This window comes from Anomalospiza imberbis, chromosome 9 (assembly GCF_031753505.1).
Source record: "Anomalospiza imberbis isolate Cuckoo-Finch-1a 21T00152 chromosome 9, ASM3175350v1, whole genome shotgun sequence".
Taxonomy (NCBI): domain Eukaryota; kingdom Metazoa; phylum Chordata; class Aves; order Passeriformes; family Viduidae; genus Anomalospiza; species Anomalospiza imberbis.
Window position 1 is genome coordinate 14,385,409 of NC_089689.1, and position 18,239 is coordinate 14,403,647.

Genomic DNA, 18,239 nt, shown 5'->3' on the forward strand with positions numbered 1-18,239 from the left:
CATGTTAGGTACTATCTAAATCTTGACCTGGTCTCAGCAATGGGGTAAATTTCACCTACCAGGATTAAAGGCAAATGTTTTTGTTGTTGTGTTTTGTTTGTGTTTGGGGGAGGTTTTTTAAGCATCATGGTCAAAGAATGCACAGCTGGGCAGATTATTTGAATGGCAGATTTCAGCCCAGCTAGAACGGCAACCTGCTGCTTGTTTAATGTAATCTCTCAGCCTATCTAAGTATTTCCAGAAAACAATTCCAAATAATCTTCCTGCTACACAATGAGAACAGAAAGCATGTTCAGTTCCCCCTGGTCCAATGAGTTACCTCTCCACAAACCACCACAACTGTGGGCTCTGCTTCTCATGTCATAGATGTGAGGATGAATCTAAATAAATTGCACTGCAATTAGAAACCTGGCCTTAGTTTTGAACTGGTGTGACTTGGAGAATCTGGCCCTGGAGCATGATGCTGTATTATGCTGGGTATGTGCTATTGCTTCTGCACCTACTGATGTGTTGTCATCATCAGAACTAGGATTAAAACAGGTGCTTTGATTCTGTTTTCATTTCTGATTTCTTGTCTTTCAAGTAAATACCTTCTTTGAGCCCGAGCCAACAGGATTGATTCCAGGAGTGTGCATTCAGAACCTGGTGAAGATTTTTGCAAACAGGCCCAAACCAGCAGTAGATGGGATAAATATTACTTTTTATGAGGATCAGATCACAGCCTTCCTTGGTCACAATGGAGCAGGAAAGACAACTACCATGTAAGTCTCTTCTTTTAGAAGAAGCAAATCCAGGGCAGTGCTGTATTGCTGGGGCAGTCTTTTCTTTTCACTCTTCCCTTGTCTCCCTACCACCCCTGCAGCTGGCTTAACACACAGCATTAGGCCTTTTCCAGACAGGGAAATGCTGCCCCTAGGCATAAAGAAGATATTCTGGATTAGCTAAAGCCCTGGGAGGGAAGTTGTGCATGACACAAACAAGTGAAAGTCCAGAGAAAAGGAAGCAATTGTCTCCCCCAGAATTCACTTCCCTTGGCTAAACTACCATAGGTGAAGAAAGAGAAGGATCTTCTGGCTGAAAGAAAAAATTTGCAAGCCACTACATTCCACATGTTCTTGGTTTCTCTGACTGGCTCTAGGTCAGTCACATCTATTGGTCTGGGTGCAAAGGAGTATAAAATACAGGCCCTCTTTAAATAAAATGGCTACACGCATGCAAGATCCATGTCCAGCTTAAAATGCTCCTCTAGTCCTAGAAACCTAGCATCCCAGGAAGCTGGACTTCAATGATGTTTAATTTTTACAGAACCTTATTTGGCAAAATAGGATTCGTTGGTGAACAAAACCTTTTATAAATCTGTGACAAGTTCACCAAATGTTGAAAGAATTGAATGTATTTCATTATTACTTTTCTTGGCAGAATACTTTAGGGTTTTTCAATTAAAACACTTTTATTTCAAAGGCACTTTAAATTACTTGATAATTTTTTAAAATTGTTTCACAAGGAATATGTTCAACCCAAAATAAAAGCATCCTAATCTGCTGAAATGTTTTGTAAATTTGAGGGGGTTTATTATTCTGATCAAAACAATTTTTTTTTATTGCTTTGAACTTTTTTAAACTGAAAAATCCACTAATCACCCAAATCTATTAAGAGATGCCGCTCATTTACAACATGCCATTTGCTTTTGTAGTTTATAGAATATAAAGATTTAGGGCATGAGTCAGCATGGCTAGAGACCTCAAACCTTTATTCTTTTTTCATCCTACTGAGCTTCATTTTAGACCATTTGTATGTTGGGGTGATATAACATGTTGAATTAAAACAGTTTCTTGATGGAAGCCAGAACCATATAGACAGTTGTATCAAAAATGACATTAGCAGATCCATCAGATTCTCTGTAGCAGATCAAGAGTACTTACATACATGCTTTTCACTGGAGTTGTTTCTTCAAGGTCTATAGTAAGAAGTCATCATGCTCCATCTAGTGGAATCATGTAATGCAGCTTCCTTATCTAACACAGCGACATAGGAGAGGGGGAATTTCCTCATTTTGTTTTCCAGGTCAATACTGACAGGCCTCTTCCCACCCACGTCTGGAACTGTGCTGGTTGGAGGCCTGGACATCCAGACTCACATGGACTCCATTCGGCACAGATTAGGGATGTGCCCTCAGCACAACATCCTATTCAATCAGTAAGTGTCACTCCATACTGGCTTCAAGGAGAAGCATCCCAGTCTGCACGTGTGAGAATCCCCAATGCAGGAGAAATCTCCTGCAGCATTTCACTGGGAACAAAGTTTCTTAGGAAAATAACAATGCTCCTGGTGTTTTCTGTAGTAGTGTAGGTTAGCAGGAGTTATCCTGGAGGTTCATGCACTACAATTTAGGACCACTAAAGCAAAAAAATATGAATTGACTGTGCAGTAGCAGGATATTTTTATGCCCATTTCTTACTACCACTCAACCATTTACTGCCCTCTCTGGTGATTTCCAGCTTCACTTCCATTAGTTTGTGTTCGTCTCAACAGCAGACTTTCTTCCATTTTATTCCCATAAATGGATGGTTTGGTGCCTGCTATACCTGTTCCTTTAGTAACAGGTTCTGCTTTGAAAAGGCAAAGAAAGAGACTATGACCTCCAAGTGAAGTGTGTTGATCCCAAAGAAGATCTTTTAGGGTAATGCAACCTCTCTTTCTTTAGCAAGATAAAGCTAGAGTGAATTTATTGCTGCTTGGGAATAAAAACAGTTTATTCAGTTAACGTTCTTTCTTGCCTTTCTGTCTGATGTCACAGCCTTACTGTAGCAGAGCACATCTTGTTTTATTCTCAACTGAAAGGAAGATCCAGGGAAGAAGCTGAGCAAGAGATGGAAACAATGGTGGAAGACATGGGCCTCACCCATAAAAGAAATGAAGAAGCTCAGAATTTGTCAGGTGCCCACAGGAATTTTCTAACATGTTTTGTCATGTTGCCATTTCTTTGTCTCTCATAGAACCATGGAATGTTTTGGATTGGAAGGGATGTTAAAAATTATCTAGTTCCAACCCCCTGCCATACCCAGGAACACCTTCTGCTAGACTAGGTTGCTCACAGCCCCATCCTACCTGGCCTTTGGGCACTTATTGGTCAAGTTACATATTTGAGGCCATATTCTGACACATCAATGCGCACTGGGCGGAAGCTTTCTTTTCAAGGAGTAAATGGGACTGTACAAGTAGTAAAGCTGGCACAACCTGTCCCTAAAGCTTCCATGTCTTATAAATATGCAACAAATTCAAATATACTTGAAGCTATTAGTTTTAAATATGTATATATATAAATATATATATATATATAAAATCAGTTAATATAACAAAAAACCCCTCCTATTATTTCAAGGCAAATGAAATACTATACTATCATTCTGCCCCACTGTATGGATCAGTGCTCCATAGTACTGTATTATTTGGTAGGAGTAGTTTCTTCCATTCTGAAGGTACAAATGCACATAGTGTGTTTGAATAACTCTCACTTTCACATCCAAAGACTGATTTGAATAAACAGCCATCTGTTCTTACACTACTTTGTCCTGATTGCAATTATAAAAAAAAAGTTGGTTTGTTTCACAAAAGAACATGATACCTCACATCTTCCTGCTTCTGGCAAGAAGCAGAAAATGCAATGTGTAGATGAAAAAATTTATTATTTATATGTATATAAATAATCTGGTTTGAATTTCAGAAGAAAAATTACTATTAATTTATCTTTGCAGATATGTGTCTTAGGACAGGTTTCATTTTACTTGTAGCAGTTTGTCCCGACAACAAAAAGCAGTTTTAATTACATCCCCATGACATATATAACTCATGTTACACTCCTGGATGTGATTGTCCTCTGGTAGGTGGAATGCAAAGGAAACTGTCTGTTGCCATTGCTTTTGTGGGTGAAGCAAAAGTGGTAGTCTTGGATGAGCCCACTTCTGGAGTTGATCCATATTCCAGACGATCTATCTGGGATCTTCTGCTGAAATATCGCCCAGGTAAGAGATTTGAGAGTAGAAACTATTTGATTTTTTTGGTGGGATTTTTTAAACTTGTCATTGATGCAGTATGTGCCTGCTGTGTAAACTGTCATGAGTAGTGGGACATGAATACAAGCAAACAAGATTCTTTGAACAGAATGGTTGTGGAAAACCTGGGACTGGCTTTGGTGCAGAGAAATAATTGCCAAAAAGCTAAATGCAGTTTTGAGTTGCAGAGAGAGTCCATGCCTTGAACATTCTACCTTGTTCCTTCTAGGCAGAACAATTATCCTGTCAACCCATCATATGGATGAGGCAGACATCCTTGGAGACAGAGTAGCCATCATATCTCAAGGGAAACTCTTCTGCTCAGGCTCTCCTGTATTCCTAAAGAACTGTTTTGGCTCTGGCTTTTATCTCACCCTTGTTCGTAAAATGAGAACCACAAAAATGGGAAGGGCTACAGTAAGTATGAATGTAGTACATGTAATCTGAGTAATACTTGCACTGCACTAAGGTAAAAAGCACTTAAGTGCTGCTTGACATTGTACAAAACTGCAGTTAATCATATGATTATATAATTATTACTATTATATTAGCATGGTTTGGGTTGGAAGGGACCTTAAGGATCATCTAGTTCCAACCCCCATGCTGTGGGCAGGGCACTTTCCACTAGACCAGGTTGGTCAAACCCCATCCAGCCTGGCCTTGAACACCTCCAGGGTGGGGCATCCACAGCATCTCTGGGTAACCTGTTCCAGTGCCATCACAGTATAGAATTTCCACCTAATATCTAATATAAATCTATCCCTTTTCAGTTTAAAGCCATTTCCCCTTGTCCTGTCACTACATGCTTGGAAGAAGTCCCTGTCCAGTTCATTTGTAGCCCTCTTTAGGTGCTGGAGGGTCTCTAAGGTCTCCCTGGAGCCTTCCCTTCTCCAGGCTAAACAACTCCAGCTCTCGAGTTGCCTTTGTCCATATACAGGTCTTTCTGATGCTTGCTTTTGCAGTACACTGATTTTAAACATCAGGTAGTCTGGTAAGTGCCTCAGACACCAGAAAAGTCTACATTTATCCATAGCTAAACCAGCCTCTCACAGCTTGAAAAGTAGGATTCTGGGTGCTTACTGTTAACATAGTGCTTCCAGTCCTAGTAGCAACACAATCTGAACACACATGGCCCCTGCTGATTGCATTCCCCCAGGTATTTTGTATTTAGTTTAGAATTGATTTGTGCAGATGGATCTATGTTTTCTGCATTGCTTAATCCAGTCTTCAAATTATTTTCAGTATAGTATGTTCAAGATGCTCTGGATATGACATATTTTTCATTGACTCAAGCTGTTCAAATATTGACGGCCTTTACATCCTGTTTTGAGTGTAACTGAAGCACTTTAATAATTTTATCTCTTGCTTGTCCATGCTAGTCATTTTGTAGCTGTGGATCTCAGTGCTCCTGCTCCTGCTCCAACTGTGTGCACAGGAGTGAAGAAGGAGTTCCAGAGCTGGAACTGGATGGTAAGAAGCAGGATGGTTCAGCATTCCAACACATAGCTATGTGTCCTATTATGCTGCAATCTTGTCTTAAACATCAATGCTGCCAAGGCCCACTTCTTTGGTGCTTGTGTCTAACATTTGTATTCTATTGTAACATGAATTTAATAAGGGTTCTGTGTCGTTTTGCTTACCATTGACCCTTTTCTGTATATATATGGTCTCAGGTACAGATGATGAACTGGAAAATTGTGTGCTTTACAAGAATGGTGTTGAGTTTTTGTGTAATTTTTTAATGAAAACTGAGGCATATCTACAGCAAGGAAATAGACTTTATCAGAAGAAAAAGTAATTTTGGCCTTTCTGCATAAGATAAAAATTTAAGTGGATATTCCTGAAAATTTGGTTGTGTTTTATTAACAAACCTTATATCATTTCCTTCTACATAGTTCCAAAGCATAATTAGCAACATAGCCCAGTCTAGTGCAGAATTAACTGAGGTATCTGTGAGTTATGTAATAGAGCAGTACCTTTTAGTGCAAACAACAGCTTTTGAAATCATGCTTAATATGGTTAAATATTCATTCTATGAACGCTCTTTTCACTTTCACAGGAGATCTAAATGAGCTAGCAGAAGTAATCCACCATCATATCCCAGAAGCAAAATTAATTGAAAGCATTGGTCAGGAACTCACTTATCTTTTGCCCAATAAAAACTTTAAACAACGATCTTATGCCAGTCTCTTCAGAGAACTGGAAGAAACACTGGATGACCTGGGACTCAGCAGTTTTGGAGTTTCAGACACACCACTTGAAGAGGTAACAGATTAAAATACCTGCTGACCTCATCATAAGCACCCAAAATGTTTACTGAGACTATTCCTGTTCTTAAACATTTAATTCCTAATTCCTAAAATGTCCTTCAAAATCTAGTCCCATAAGCTGTGTCACACTCAGAAAATCTTTGAGAAGGGCCTAGAGAAAGGATCCAACCCTTAATTCATTGTAGCCTTGTGAAGCCTGACCCATTAGCCTGAAATACATCCCTTTTTTTGGTATCTTTGTTCATTCATTTATATTCTGAGGTATTTCATAAGAGACCTCTGATTATTGATGATAATATGAAGTACTCAAAAGGTATCCAAATTTTCTTCTTTTATTTTGAAGGATAATGTATTGTGTTCTGAAGGTCAGGTTACTGTTCTACAGCTATTCTTTTCCTTACCAGAAAATGTGTTTCTCTGTGGCAGGTTTTCCTAAAGGTCACAGCAGAAGCTGACTCTGAAATGCAAAAAACAGGTATAGATCCACAAATCCATATTTGATTAACTGTTCTTGGGACTGCTTTTTATTCTGAACATCTGTAAAGAGGAGTTTCAGAACTTTCAGTATTCTATGTGTTCTTGACAAACTAAATTTGGTCAGCAAATATCTGGTTTTAGGGCCTGACATGATACCTGAAAAATAAAGATTAAGTCAGCAGAAAGACTTCTATTTAGATTGGATGAGGTTTTTAACTCTGCAAATAAAAGTGGAGTGTCAAGCACCCAGATGTCAATGGTTTTAGTAGTTGTATAAAAAATGCTTTGCTGACTATTAGTCCATAAACTACATAGATGATTAAACTGTTCATCCTGCTGAGTAAGAGGAGAGTTAACCTATATGATGTCACTAAATGCAGCCACAGTGCAACAGTTGTAATTAAAGCAATGTGGAGATAGGATATATACAGTTGGTAAAATCTGGACCTCATTAAAATGTCTGTGCTATTTCATGTATGGAAGATAAAATGTCTTCTCTGATGCTTCTCATCTTAACTTAGGAGATACTCAAGAAAATGGTTCTCTTGGCAAAACTCCTACTGAGAACAAACCAGCTGAACAAACCGCCCTGAAAACTAATGATGCTTCTCAAATGCCAGTAGGCAAACCAGGAGATCAAAATGAAGGCAAAGGGTCCCGACAGTATAAAGGCTTTCAGCTTGTACATCAGCAGATCAAAGCACTGCTCATCAAACGCTTCCACCATGCCTCCCGCAGCCACAAGGACTTCCTAGGACAGGTATTGACTGACTTGTGCTGCTCTAGGTTCTTTCCCACAACATTCTCAACACTGTCTTTCCAGCAATGATGGTCCTATGGAAAGCAGTAGAGGTGCTGCAAATGAATAACAGTGCTATTATGACTCCAACTCTTTTGCCTCTTCTTTTATTTCTTTCTGCCTGGAGTCTACTAACTGCACCAAGTTCATGATTCTATCACTACTAGCCCAGTGTTTTATTTTTAATGTAATGCAGTTCTATGACAACCAGAATTTTAAGCAAAAGCGCTGGAAATTAAATTGTTGATGTTCAGAAGTTAAACCAGATCTGAGTGCTCCTGCTGTCCTTCCTTTGTTTACACAGATTATGGGGTGTATACCGTGTCACTCTACAATATTTTTACAATGTGAAGTTTTTGTGTTCCCTGCAGGTTGTTCTCCCTGCTAGTTTTGTGTTGCTGTCTCTGGTACTTACAGTCATTATTCCTCCATTTGGAGAATATCCTGCCTTAACATTACACCCTTGGATCTATGGACAACAGTTTACTTTCTTCAGGTAAGAGGAATCACTTAAAATACATTTACCACACATAAACCATTTTCTCCCTAGAGTTTAATATCATGGGGCCCTGTCTCACTGCTTTTTTCTCATTCTGTGTGATGTAAGAGAAGATTCACTTCACTGGAATCAACAGATTTAAGATAGCTTGAAATTGGTGCACCTGGAGAATACAACTGTTAGTACATCTAACAAATATTCTTTCAAATATCTAACTTTGGTATTCTCCTCTTCCTACCTGATTTCAGGACCTCAACACTTATAAAGTTACATATTCTATCTAACAGGAGATCCAGGCTTCCACAAATTAAAATGCAGAATATGTTTTTCATCTTCTGCTTACTGACTGTGACAGCACTGAGAGAATAGTATTAAGGATTCAGGCCTTTTTTGAAGAATGCTGCTATTGGACTTTGTCAGAAGTCAGCTTTACTATTAGGAGAAAAGAACCATAGCCTGTCAACCATCTCAGAATGTTCTAGGTTTTTACATAAATAAATAAAACAATTGAATTATCAGCATTTGAAGAGGGGCAGTTGGGACTGCCATATGGTTGTCCTCCTCTAGTTGCTATGTGTATTACAGTACAGTAGTTTGAAAAAATATTTTATAAAGTCCTATCTTATTCCCTTAGCAATGAACGGCCTGGCAATGAGCAGATGGTCTCCCTTACTCATGCTTTCTTGAATAAACCAGGATTTGGAATTCGCTGCATGAAGAATCAGCCTCTTTTGTAAGTTGCTAGCTAATTTCTCTTGAATGAGATTCTAGCAGGATACTTCTAGTGGAACTCGAGTAGTGAAACAAGGATGAATTTGTTTCACTCTTCACAAGAGCCAATGCTTCAGATGTGTTGTTGGCTATATATAATATTGGATCAAAAGTAAGAAACAAACAGCAAGATAACACTGCCACTGGACTGAGAATGATTCACTGTGCTCAGTGTGACTGACTTAGAAACCAGTTCATGCAGCTTGGTATTGATGTCAGTACATCAGTTACCTCAGGCCCAGATCTTTACAGCTTCCCTGGCACTTTCCATGTCTGAGTCCCTTCAGGTTCCTCCAGTTCCCATTGGTGTTTTTGGAAGCAATAACTTCAGCAATCACTCAGATTATGAAGTGGCAATAGGACAGTGTCTATGATTTGAAACTGTTCTCATTCTGAAGTGAGGGCAACATTAGTAGAGCTCCAGCTTTTGTTGTCCTACCTGCTTACTCTGTGAGTCCTGCTTTGGAGCCATTTGTAACTGGCTTGCTATGCTTTGACATTTGTTCCCTTTCTCCTGAGTCTTTCCCAGCCATGATATCCAGCAATTTGATCCTCCTGGTTGTCCTCTCTTCTCCCGTTCCTCTCCTCTACCCGGTATAGCAGAAAAAAAGAGGAAACTATAAAAAAATGAAAAGATACTGCATGAGAAAGGAAAATGATAATTTCTTCACAAAGATATGTCCACTGCAGATTTGCAGTACTAAGGGATCAAACACAATCCACTTGTTCCTTCAGTTTCCTATCTGCAAGCTGAAGGCAGTAAACTTGGCAGAGATGTGGGGGGAGATTATATTTATTTGTGTGTACCAAATACTCCAAAATGTAGTTCTTACTCAAAATTCACAGGAGGAGGGCTGAGGGGGGAATATCTGCTTAGGGCATTGTGATTTTGTGGATTTGTGAGTTCTCGTGGACCATTATCTTTGCACAGCTTGAAGCTCTGTACCTCTCCACAGGAACTACCCATGCAATAATATGCCAACTGCCTGGAGCACACCTGCTGTCCATCCTAATCTAAGCAGCCTCCTGCTGAGCCAAGAGTGGAGCCCTGAAAATCCATCACCTTCCTGCAAGTGCAGCACTCAAAAGAAGCTCACTATGCTGCCGGAATGCCCTGCAGGTGCAGGAGGCCTCCCACCACCACAGGTTGTGTCTTTGTGCCATAAATGTTTGTAGAAAGTTTCATGGCAAGTGCTGGAAAAGGGATCAGTGTCTAAGTACCTTCCCATGCTAATATACATGGAAGGAGTTGAGTACATTCTTTTTTAGGAGAGCAAGACTTGCTGGAATTTGGAATTCAGTTTCAGAGGTGTATAGGAAAAGCTTTCCCATTTAAATTAATGTTGATTACTGTTTTCATCCAAATTGCAAACTTTTCATGTAGAAGAAAATCACAAAAATTTGAAAAATTTGTCCCATAATTTAAAAAAATCTATTTTCTTTTGCCCCAGAGAACAATTCTATTTAGAAGGTTGCCTTTATTTAAAGGAGGGAAGGGCAGGAAGGAGAAGGAGGAAAGAAAAGAAAGAAAAAAATGTCACAATTTTTAAAAAGTGGACTGCAGTCCTCTCATTAAAATGGAAAAATTAATATTCAGTGAACATCAAATTATTAATTTTACATGTCTGTCTTTCAGTTCCATTTCTACCAGAAATGTTTTAAGCTAGCAAAATGAATATTTGTACCCATGTGCATGAAGATGAGGGATTTAATAACCACTGATGCTGTGTGGAGGAAAACAGAGCTACATTCCCTCCTCTCCTATCAATGAATGATCTTAGTAGTGCCCTTTATAAAATGTGCTTGCTCTTTTGAAAAGCAAAGGGAAATTACAGCCTGTCAGTGTTTGCATATAATAAATGTTTTTCTAAGAAGTTAAACAGAATTGCAGCCACTCTCAGAGTAGTAGCTCGCTAATTAAATATCTCACCTTGCACACTGTTAATCTTTAATATTCCTGTTTGCCAGGCTGAACACACTAGCAAAATGACTAAAATATTTTTATTTTTCATAGAATCAGAGAATTTTTATGTTAAAAAACACCTCTAAGATCAAGTCCCGCTGTTAACCCAGCACTGCCATCTTCACCACTGAACTCCATCCCCAACATTTTTGAACACTCCAGGGATGGTGACTGTACCACTTTCCATGACACAACCTCTTGAAAACACTCATGCAACTTGCTTTGATTTTTCTATCACTGTTCACAAAACAAAGTTGTTTTAAATATCTGTAGAATTCCCATTTATGAAGGAAAAAAAAAATTGATAGAGGTTGTATACCTTACAGCATCCCAAGTTATTTCTGATTCCTTAGTAATGTCTGTCCAACAAAGCTGAATTTTGCTGATTGCATGCTAATGTATTTCAGACACCTTTAGTCTAAAACTTCAATTCCAAGAGGCAAGTTTTTTTTATTTGTTTTTGGGGATTCTAGTCCTCTAAACAAAATGTGTTTATTATTATATTATCCTGATAATTTTGCAGATATGATGGTTTTGTATAACTTGTCAGAAAGAAACAGTTAACTTGACTCTTCAGGAAAGTCACGGTGTGTAAATAATTGTTAATAGAATTATATTTAAGCATAGATGACTCAATTAATGAAGGCACTGTGGGGATTTTACCAGTCTTCCCATCTAGAATCAGCTGGATGTCTCTATGTGTCTTCTGTGTCATACTCTCTCTGGACAAATGCAGGAACTTCTGGAAAGTTCCTTAGACTTACTTTTTAGGTCATTATCAGATGATTTCAGGTTGCAAGCTTTGCCATCTGAAGCTGCCCAGGAACCTCTTAAAATATATTCTACTTGGGATAAACTCAGGAGTGTGAGGTCTTGCATTTCATAGCAATCCTGTATTTGTAAAAGACTCAACAAAGTTGTAATGTGGCATCATTTTCATACTTAAAAAAAAAAAATTCCTTCAAACTATCTAATGTGCTAGTGAAGGTGATTTTTTTTGTATTAATTTTTACCTGAAGTTGCTAAATCATAGGAAACAACCTTTTTTTTTTTTTTGGTTTGGTTGGGTTATTTTAACTATAGCCTCAGTTGATTTGAAGTTTCCTACTTTCAGATTGAAGAAAAAGCCTTGAGCAGCCCTGACCTTGGTTGCAAAGATCGATTTCAGAGTGACATGCAACTGTTTTGTGTCATGCATCACAAACTTACTAATTTCTTCTTAAGTCTTAGTAAAGTAAGGATGTTTAGGCTAGAAATGACCCTCGAGTGATTGACCCACTCTCTGTCAATGATACTATGAACCTGACCATTTTCTCTGAACCAAAACTACTTTTTCTCTTTTCCTGACAAACACTTAATCACTTTAGACACTCTGAACTTTATTGTAATTGATTAGGTTTTTGTTTCTTGCCAGCGAGTGCAACGCAGCACAGAAATTCTTCAAGATATGACCCACAGAAATATTTCAGATTTTCTGGTGAAAACATATCCTACTTTGATAAAAGGAAGGTAGGGATGAATCTCTATTTCTTTTTCACATGTGGTATTTTGTACCTGGTGATTAAATTCTTATTTAATAATGACATAACACCTGATTTGCCACAGTATTCTGTAGATTTGAACACCATGTCCATATTTCTGATAGAAGACTAAAAGAGGCTGATTTTAGGAGAGTTGACTATTTTCAATTATAACTATTTGTACAATCAGGTACTCCTTTATAGGCAGAGCTAAGTGTCACTGCTGATGGAATGCCATGTTGACAAAAATGGTGCCTCTGCACAGCGCTGGTGAACTGCCTTGCAGAGATGCAACTTTGTCTCCCAGAAGAACTGTAGCCACACTAATGTTACTATCTGCCTAAGTTAATTATCACTTGCTTCCCAGAAGTGCTAAAGAGCAGCCAAAGGACAGTGTCACACAGATACTTCCATCCTACTGATAGCTCCTCAGCTGGCCTGTGTTGTAATTAGCTGTGCAGTGCCCACGGCCTATTATCTCTGATTCAGGCCTTGCTTTTTCAGTTCCCAGCAGAGTTCTTGAAATTCCCTTTATATTAGCTATGTGCTGACTGCCTTTGACTGATTCCCCTTAGCATGTGTCATAACTGCTTTAGATACATCTTTTTAAATCAATTAATTATGGATTAGAATGGCCAGTATATGTCACTTTAGGAATCTTGCTTATCTTTGTATGAACTGGAGATGAATCTTGTCAGAAAACAAATAGCCAAAAGCACACTGCAAGGAATACCAAAAGTCCTGCCAACCTCACAACTCAAAGTAATAACCAGCAGACTGGAGGTCTGGAAAGTATAGGAATTCAACTTTAATTTTTATTTAATCCTGACATATCATTGACTTTGGTTCTGTGTATTGAGACGGGATTCTCTCTGTTTCAGCTTGAAGAGTAAATACTGGGTCAATGAGCAGAGGTAAGAAAACAATTCACAGATTAAGGTAGTCAATAAAGGAACAATGTATTTCTGTTTAACCAGGGGGCCTCACAATGTTTCTGCAAATGGACAAGGGCAATTGTGGCAGAAATTGTAGAACAAAGAGATGGCTTCAGTGGGAAATAGGCTGGGGATAAGGAAGGTTCTTTTAAAGACAAGGGTTTATATTAGTTTGAACTCCCTGCAGGAGATGAAGGCAAGAGGCTCACAGTGGAGCTGTCAGAGCTTTATTACCTACAGGAGTCAAACCAATGGGCACTGTGTGGTGAAAAGGTTCAACACAATAGTACAAGTATATTGTACTACTGCTGTGACACAGCTCTTTTAGTGCCACAGAAAAAATATAAACCTTCCAAAAAAAGGACCTGAGTGAGATGAAACCTAGACACCAGCCTATCAAATACAGAAGTAACAACCACAATTCCTCGTGCCTGCTCTGTACATGAGCAGAAGTTATAAACCAGATTCCACTAGTTCTCTTCTTTAGGTAGAGACAACAGCAAACACCACTGTGTGATGTCTACTCTGCAGTTACTAAGCTTTGGAAGAAACTGGTTAGCCTGAAGGACATATTTAATTCATTTTTCACCAGTGGTAGGATTTCACTTCAAAGATAGCAGCTGGATGGCTGCCCTTCTTCACAGAGTATTTGGTTCATGGGCAAGTATTGCTTTCTATGGGATTAGATTTCAGTTCATCTTGTGCAGTAGTATTTATTATTATGCACTGGCTGGTACTGACATTGATGAATACCTGCTCCTCTCAGAGCATCTGAAATTTCAACTGAGGTCTATGCTGTCCTTAGTCCTCCATGCTGTCTAAACCATTATATGGCAATTACCTTGTTTTAAAGATTTTGTTCTGTCGAAATCACTGTATTCTACAAATTTTCTCTCTAAATAATTTTCTTAGGATCCTGGTATAAAACTCTTAGAAACTGATAAAGCTTCTATTATTTTAAGCCCTAAAAAGGCATAATACTACTTGCTAGAAAAAGAGTAGTATTGTTATACAATAAATATTTGATGTATAGAAATTAAACTTGCATTAAATGGTTTTTTTTAAGTGTTTTTTTTATTCCATTAATATACAGTTATTATTTTCCATTAATATTACAGTTATGGGTGTGTGGTATGAGTTATTGATGATTTTTTTCTCTTTGCTAGATATGGAGGAATCTCTATAGGAGGAAGGCTTCCCGTTCTTCATGTTTCTGGAGATCAAATTGTCAATTTTTTAAGTAATCTTGGCCGAATGATGAATGTGACAGGAGTAAGCGAGATTTTTCATTTTGTTTGTTTGGGTTTTTCCCCCTTACTAAAGCACAGCTACTGCAGCATTTAGCTTTTTCATTTTGTTTTAGGGACAAACTTCACTGGCTGCTGCTAAAGAAATCCCTAATTTCCTTAAATACATGGAAACTGAAGATAATATTAAGGTATTTGCTGGAATTAGTCTGCTAACTCACAGTGTTTCTTGACAATGACTTCAAATTATGAGAATATTGCTGGTGGTATTCCTAGATGCAAGAAGAGTTGAAATGCTATACTTTAGAAATAACTTGGTATTAGTGCTATATCCCATACTGTAGGTAATTCTTATTCATAATATTTCAAATGTGAGATTTTTTAAATCATGTTCTTAGTACTGCTTGCTGTCCTAAATACTTCGAGTAGTACACTAAATCTTAAGATGTGCTTCTATGAAATCCCCTGACAGTAGTTGTCCAATGCTTTTAAAAGCATAGTATGTGAGCTCCTCCTGCAGGACTGTGCCTTAGGAACTATGTATTCCTGGTGCTTGATTCACCCCTGCTGACAGTGCCCACCAAAGAAGATAAAAGGCAGCCAAATTTTCTCCTGTAGCTCAGTGAAGACAGTAACTGACAAATTAATCTGTGATTTCTGACTCTTTTAGGTGTGGTTTAACAATAAAGGCTGGCATGCTATGGTTAGTTTCCTCAATGTAGCCAATAATGCAATCCTCAGAGCTAATCTGAGGACTGGCCAAGACCCTGAGGAACATGGGATCACTGCTATAAACCATCCTCTGAACCTCACCAAGGAGCAGCTCTCTGAAGTCACTGTGTAAGTCTGCTTCTGGCTTTTACCCCTCCCTCTCCTGGCAACTTGCAACTTCCAGCATGGTCACACTCTGAGAAGAAAGAGTTCAATTGACAGAATGTGGAGGCCCTTCCCTAAAGTTTTATTCTAAACAAGAATCTATTAATGTCTTGTTACATTCACATGAGATTTCATTCCCATCCCACATAGGAGCTATGACCATTGGATATACATGATTGCATGTTTCTGTTGATTCCCAAGCACCAAGATTCTGAAATTTTTGTTCATGCTCCAAATCCAATACATTTACTTCTGAAATAAAACATGTAATAAAAAATAGAATGAGAACTTGTCTGTAATTGACTACAGGCCAAGTAGTTGACAGCCCACCCTCTTGGTGCCAAGGACGGCACGCAGGTAGATTTTTCAGTGGCATGTAGTAGGTATTCCTAAATCTGAAAGTCATAATTTCTTAAAAAAGACATCCCTAAAAATACAAGATTTTCCACTCTCCTATTAAGTTCATGATTCAGTGGCACTGAAAACTTTGCATTATAGCACAGAAGCAAAAATCCGTGCTTCATCTCACTGTCTCCAACTTACCTTTTAAAGTTTTTCTCTTCCCTGCTTCCAGAGCACTTTGGCTATTGTGCCTAAATGTCTAGTTTGAGATGTCCCACACAGGATAGGCTGTCAAACTGAGATGTATAAAACAAGTAAAAGATTACGGAATGGTGCCATATTTGTTAGCTACAGTCCTCAAAACAGCTTGGAAAAATACACTAGCACATTTTGAAACTGGAGAAGTCTTCTACTTAAAAAACAGCCTTGCCTCTTCTAGATCTTAAAGCACCTCCAGAGTCCCCAAATGCTAATATAGTGTTGCATTGTATCCATTCCCTTGCTCACACTCCATTCTTGTGCTCTGTTGTAGACTGACCACTTCAGTGGATGCTGTTGTTGCCATCTGTGTGATTTTTGCCATGTCCTTTATACCAGCCAGTTTTGTTTTATACCTGATCCAAGAACGTGTAACAAAAGCCAAACATCTCCAGTTTGTCAGTGGTGTGAGCCCTGTTACCTATTGGCTAACTAACTTCATGTGGGACATAGTAAGTAACTGCTGGTCTGACTGACCTTCTGATTATCCTGAGTGTGCTTGAACTGAGGGCAAATCAGTGAATCAAGTGAAGGTGATTCTAAGCATTGCAAAGCATTCATTTCTCTTAAGTGTTTCTCAGAGACCATGCTAAGGATCTGGCCTCTGACCTAATTACAGATGTAGAAATTAATTCAGATGCACAACTCAGTCAACTAATGAAACTGTATTTTTTATAGTCTTAGGATTTCTAGCCCTTACAATTGAATATATAATGAAGTACAACTTACTACAGCAGGGAAAAGCCTCATTGCCTGGTGCTAGTCACTCCTGTCCTCCAGAAGACCCAAAACATATTTCAAGATATTCAAGAAACCTAAGTGGGGAAGACTCACAGCCTGCTGGAACAGTATCTTATAGGCCTGACAAAATACTCTAGGGTGTCTAAAATGACATATTCATTTAGGTCACTGTATCATGGTCACTGTGTTATTCCAAAAAGATTTATACTACAGGTGCAGACTTGCTTAGACAGGGTTCAGCTTCCCTCCAGCCACTTTGTCATAAAAGAGAAAATTCTTTGGCTGGCTGAGGCACAACAAGGGCTGGTTCTCCGGCCATGCCTTTGCAACCAAGAAAGGAGGCAAGGAATTATGCAATAAGAAAGGCATGAACATGGAATTGAAAAAATTAAAAAGAAAAGAAAATCAATATTTGAAAAGCCCAAAACTCTTCAGGATTTGGAAGGTTCTCTCAGGAGAAGATAAAGCATTTTTTTAGTAAATGAGAGAAAGAAGCAGGTCCCAGAGTTCTTGTTCCCTGCTGTTCACAGCAGCTTCTTTGACAGGAATTCTGCTAGGCCGTTGCCCTTGACAGCGTGATGCGAAAGCACGAAGTAGTGTTAGCCGTTCAGGGAAGTGCTGCCTTCCATCCTGCATGGGGGATTCTGTGCATTGCAGTAGAGTAGTGCTGCTAATACTGAACAGAGAAAGTGAGCAGTGGCCAAGCATTCTCACTTTAGCCTTTTCCCAGTAATGTGGCTCAAGTGACTAGCTCTTCCATCCTACACAGCCGTTGTTTCCATCACCAGAAATTGTACTTCCCTTGCAAACACATGCCACTTTTTTTTGGGAAGCTTGGCAGCCAAACTATGAAATAATGGATTCACAAATCATAATCTAAGAAACAACAATATATGTTGTATTTTTGATGTACAGTCTGATAAAAGATGTCTTAGAAAAACATTGAGCAGTGCCAAAGACCTGTTGATCAAAAAAATTCAGTGTGACTAGTCTAACTCAAATTCTGATGTTCTTCAATATAAACTCCTTTTGGAATGATATGTAGGATCTGGATATGTTTGCAGCCCTTCTCAGGTCTTACACATTGGTCTCCCCCCTGTGCTTTGGCAGGTGAATTATGCACTGAGTGCTGGGATGGTTGTGGCTATATTCACTGGATTCAACAAGAAAGCATATGCCTCCCCAACCAATCTCCCTGTGCTTGTTGCCTTGCTGCTCCTGTATGGGTGAGTGTTCAAGGTTATTGCTGCAGGAGGGCCCTGAATTTCACATGGAAATGATTTCATGTTAGTGGAACCCAGCTTTGAAGAATAGAACTGAGTGGATCCAAAACAGGTTAAAACTAAATTCTTCTATGGGATATTTACATATTTTGTTTGGCTACATGTAAAAGATATTATTTTGTCACTGCCTGCCTTGCATTTTTAAGCATTAAGTGTGACCTGCACAGGAAAATATATTTTTTAAGTTTGCTGATTTCTTCCTTGTA

At 38.7% G+C, this 18,239-nt stretch overlaps 1 protein-coding gene across 1 annotated transcript in view; it reads left to right on the top strand.

Moving 5' to 3' along the window:
• Positions 1 to 18,239, top strand: part of ABCA4 (ATP binding cassette subfamily A member 4) — a 73,035-nt gene that overhangs the window by 43,289 nt on the left and 11,507 nt on the right. Inside the window, exons 21-39 of the mRNA XM_068199791.1 lie at positions 584 to 761; positions 2,065 to 2,196; positions 2,798 to 2,937; positions 3,885 to 4,022; positions 4,282 to 4,469; positions 5,432 to 5,522; positions 6,112 to 6,317; positions 6,749 to 6,797; positions 7,321 to 7,559; positions 7,970 to 8,094; positions 8,732 to 8,830; positions 9,825 to 10,014; positions 12,246 to 12,340; positions 13,233 to 13,265; positions 14,453 to 14,558; positions 14,650 to 14,724; positions 15,204 to 15,373; positions 16,284 to 16,461; positions 17,861 to 17,976. Of these exons, the coding sequence (XP_068055892.1) occupies positions 584 to 761; positions 2,065 to 2,196; positions 2,798 to 2,937; positions 3,885 to 4,022; positions 4,282 to 4,469; positions 5,432 to 5,522; positions 6,112 to 6,317; positions 6,749 to 6,797; positions 7,321 to 7,559; positions 7,970 to 8,094; positions 8,732 to 8,830; positions 9,825 to 10,014; positions 12,246 to 12,340; positions 13,233 to 13,265; positions 14,453 to 14,558; positions 14,650 to 14,724; positions 15,204 to 15,373; positions 16,284 to 16,461; positions 17,861 to 17,976 (2,548 nt within the window). The remainder of the gene's footprint in view (positions 1 to 583; positions 762 to 2,064; positions 2,197 to 2,797; positions 2,938 to 3,884; positions 4,023 to 4,281; positions 4,470 to 5,431; positions 5,523 to 6,111; positions 6,318 to 6,748; positions 6,798 to 7,320; positions 7,560 to 7,969; positions 8,095 to 8,731; positions 8,831 to 9,824; positions 10,015 to 12,245; positions 12,341 to 13,232; positions 13,266 to 14,452; positions 14,559 to 14,649; positions 14,725 to 15,203; positions 15,374 to 16,283; positions 16,462 to 17,860; positions 17,977 to 18,239) is intronic.